Source organism: Acyrthosiphon pisum, chromosome A2, assembly GCF_005508785.2.
Source record: "Acyrthosiphon pisum isolate AL4f chromosome A2, pea_aphid_22Mar2018_4r6ur, whole genome shotgun sequence".
Classification (NCBI taxonomy): domain Eukaryota; kingdom Metazoa; phylum Arthropoda; class Insecta; order Hemiptera; family Aphididae; genus Acyrthosiphon; species Acyrthosiphon pisum.
This window is the reverse complement of record NC_042495.1, coordinates 100,744,530-100,745,707: the sequence shown is the minus strand read 5'-3', so window position 1 is coordinate 100,745,707 and position 1,178 is coordinate 100,744,530. Positions and strand designations below refer to the sequence as shown.

Genomic DNA, 1,178 nt, shown 5'->3' with positions numbered 1-1,178 from the left:
GCTTTCTTATGTTGTTTAATCTCGCATAATCTATCTAAAAATGCTGCTTGATCATTCGGAATAAAACCAACAAATGCTTTTCTATCGTGTGTATAAAGCAAAATCAATACTTTGACATCACAATTATGAGAAGTTAGAGCACTATTAAAATGTACACAGCCAACCTATAAATAATTAAATTTTATAAATTAACAATTAGGATACTCTACATATTATACTAAAGAACTTACATATCCACTAGTCATGTACTTGGTCAAAGACTCCAATGCTTCACACGGTGTAGGTTGAAAAAACAAAGATTTTGAGTCTTTAAGATGAGCAACTCCAATAATTCCTATTGAATTCTTGTGAATAAATTGCATAATTAGTTTATTAGGCCATGTTTCTGCTTTCCTAAATATAAAAAAACATGAAATACAATTTTTTTTAAATATTCAATTAGCAGAAGCAATTTTACAGTTCCAGTTCTCCATTTTTGATATTGGCTGAAACAATACAAGGGACATTTCTCGTTATCTTTGGTATTTTATTTAAAGACTTGACATTTTCTATCCATTCTAATGTTCCCGACCAAATAGTTTGTCTGTCAGGTCCATTCTACAATTATGATGTTCTTTATAGAACATGGTTTGTTGATTTATTTAACAATCAAATAAAATACTTGTTGCTGCTGTTGGTTCATAATTCGTAGAGCAGCTTGTTGCTGTTGTGCTTGCTGTTGGGCTTGCTGCTGCTGTTGTTGAGCTACAGCATGTTGGACTGCCTGACCAGCTTGTTTTTGTTGGTGTTGTTGCTGTTGCTGTTGTTGTTGTTGTTGTTGAACTTGATTCTTCATAGCCAGAACCTGACCAAAAAATATTTTTTTACATTTTAATAATTTTTTTTTAGATTGACATCAAAGCAATAAATATAGTAATTAAGTGTGATTTAACACTTTTTTGGGTAAAAGTACAAATGTTTCAAGTTTTATATTTTTCCTCCATCAATAAACAAAACTTCATTAGGTACCATTGTACCAAATATAAAACATACCTAGTAAATAGTATTAAATGTACATAGCCAAGTTTGTTGTTAATTCAATTTATTAAATAATAATAATTATTCACTTAAATAAGTGAATGCAACAATTATAATTAGGTTAATTGTTAGATTACTTACCGGATTAGTAGTCCTGAATG

The 1,178-nt window shown here is 29.7% G+C and overlaps 1 protein-coding gene across 4 annotated transcripts in view; it reads right to left on the bottom strand.

Moving 5' to 3' along the window:
• Positions 1-1,178, bottom strand: part of LOC100168229 — a 396,335-nt gene that overhangs the window by 375,227 nt on the left and 19,930 nt on the right. For 3 of the 4 annotated variants that reach the window (XM_029489231.1, XM_029489229.1, XM_029489230.1), the window contains 4 exons: positions 662-844; positions 458-597; positions 231-393; positions 1-164 (listed from right to left, as the gene is read on the bottom strand). In XM_029489231.1, coding sequence (XP_029345091.1) covers positions 1-164; positions 231-393; positions 458-597; positions 662-844 — 650 coding nt within the window. Of the gene's footprint in view, positions 165-230; positions 394-457; positions 598-661; positions 845-1,158 lie in introns of all 4 variants that reach the window. The other variant, XM_029489232.1, reaches the window with a different exon arrangement.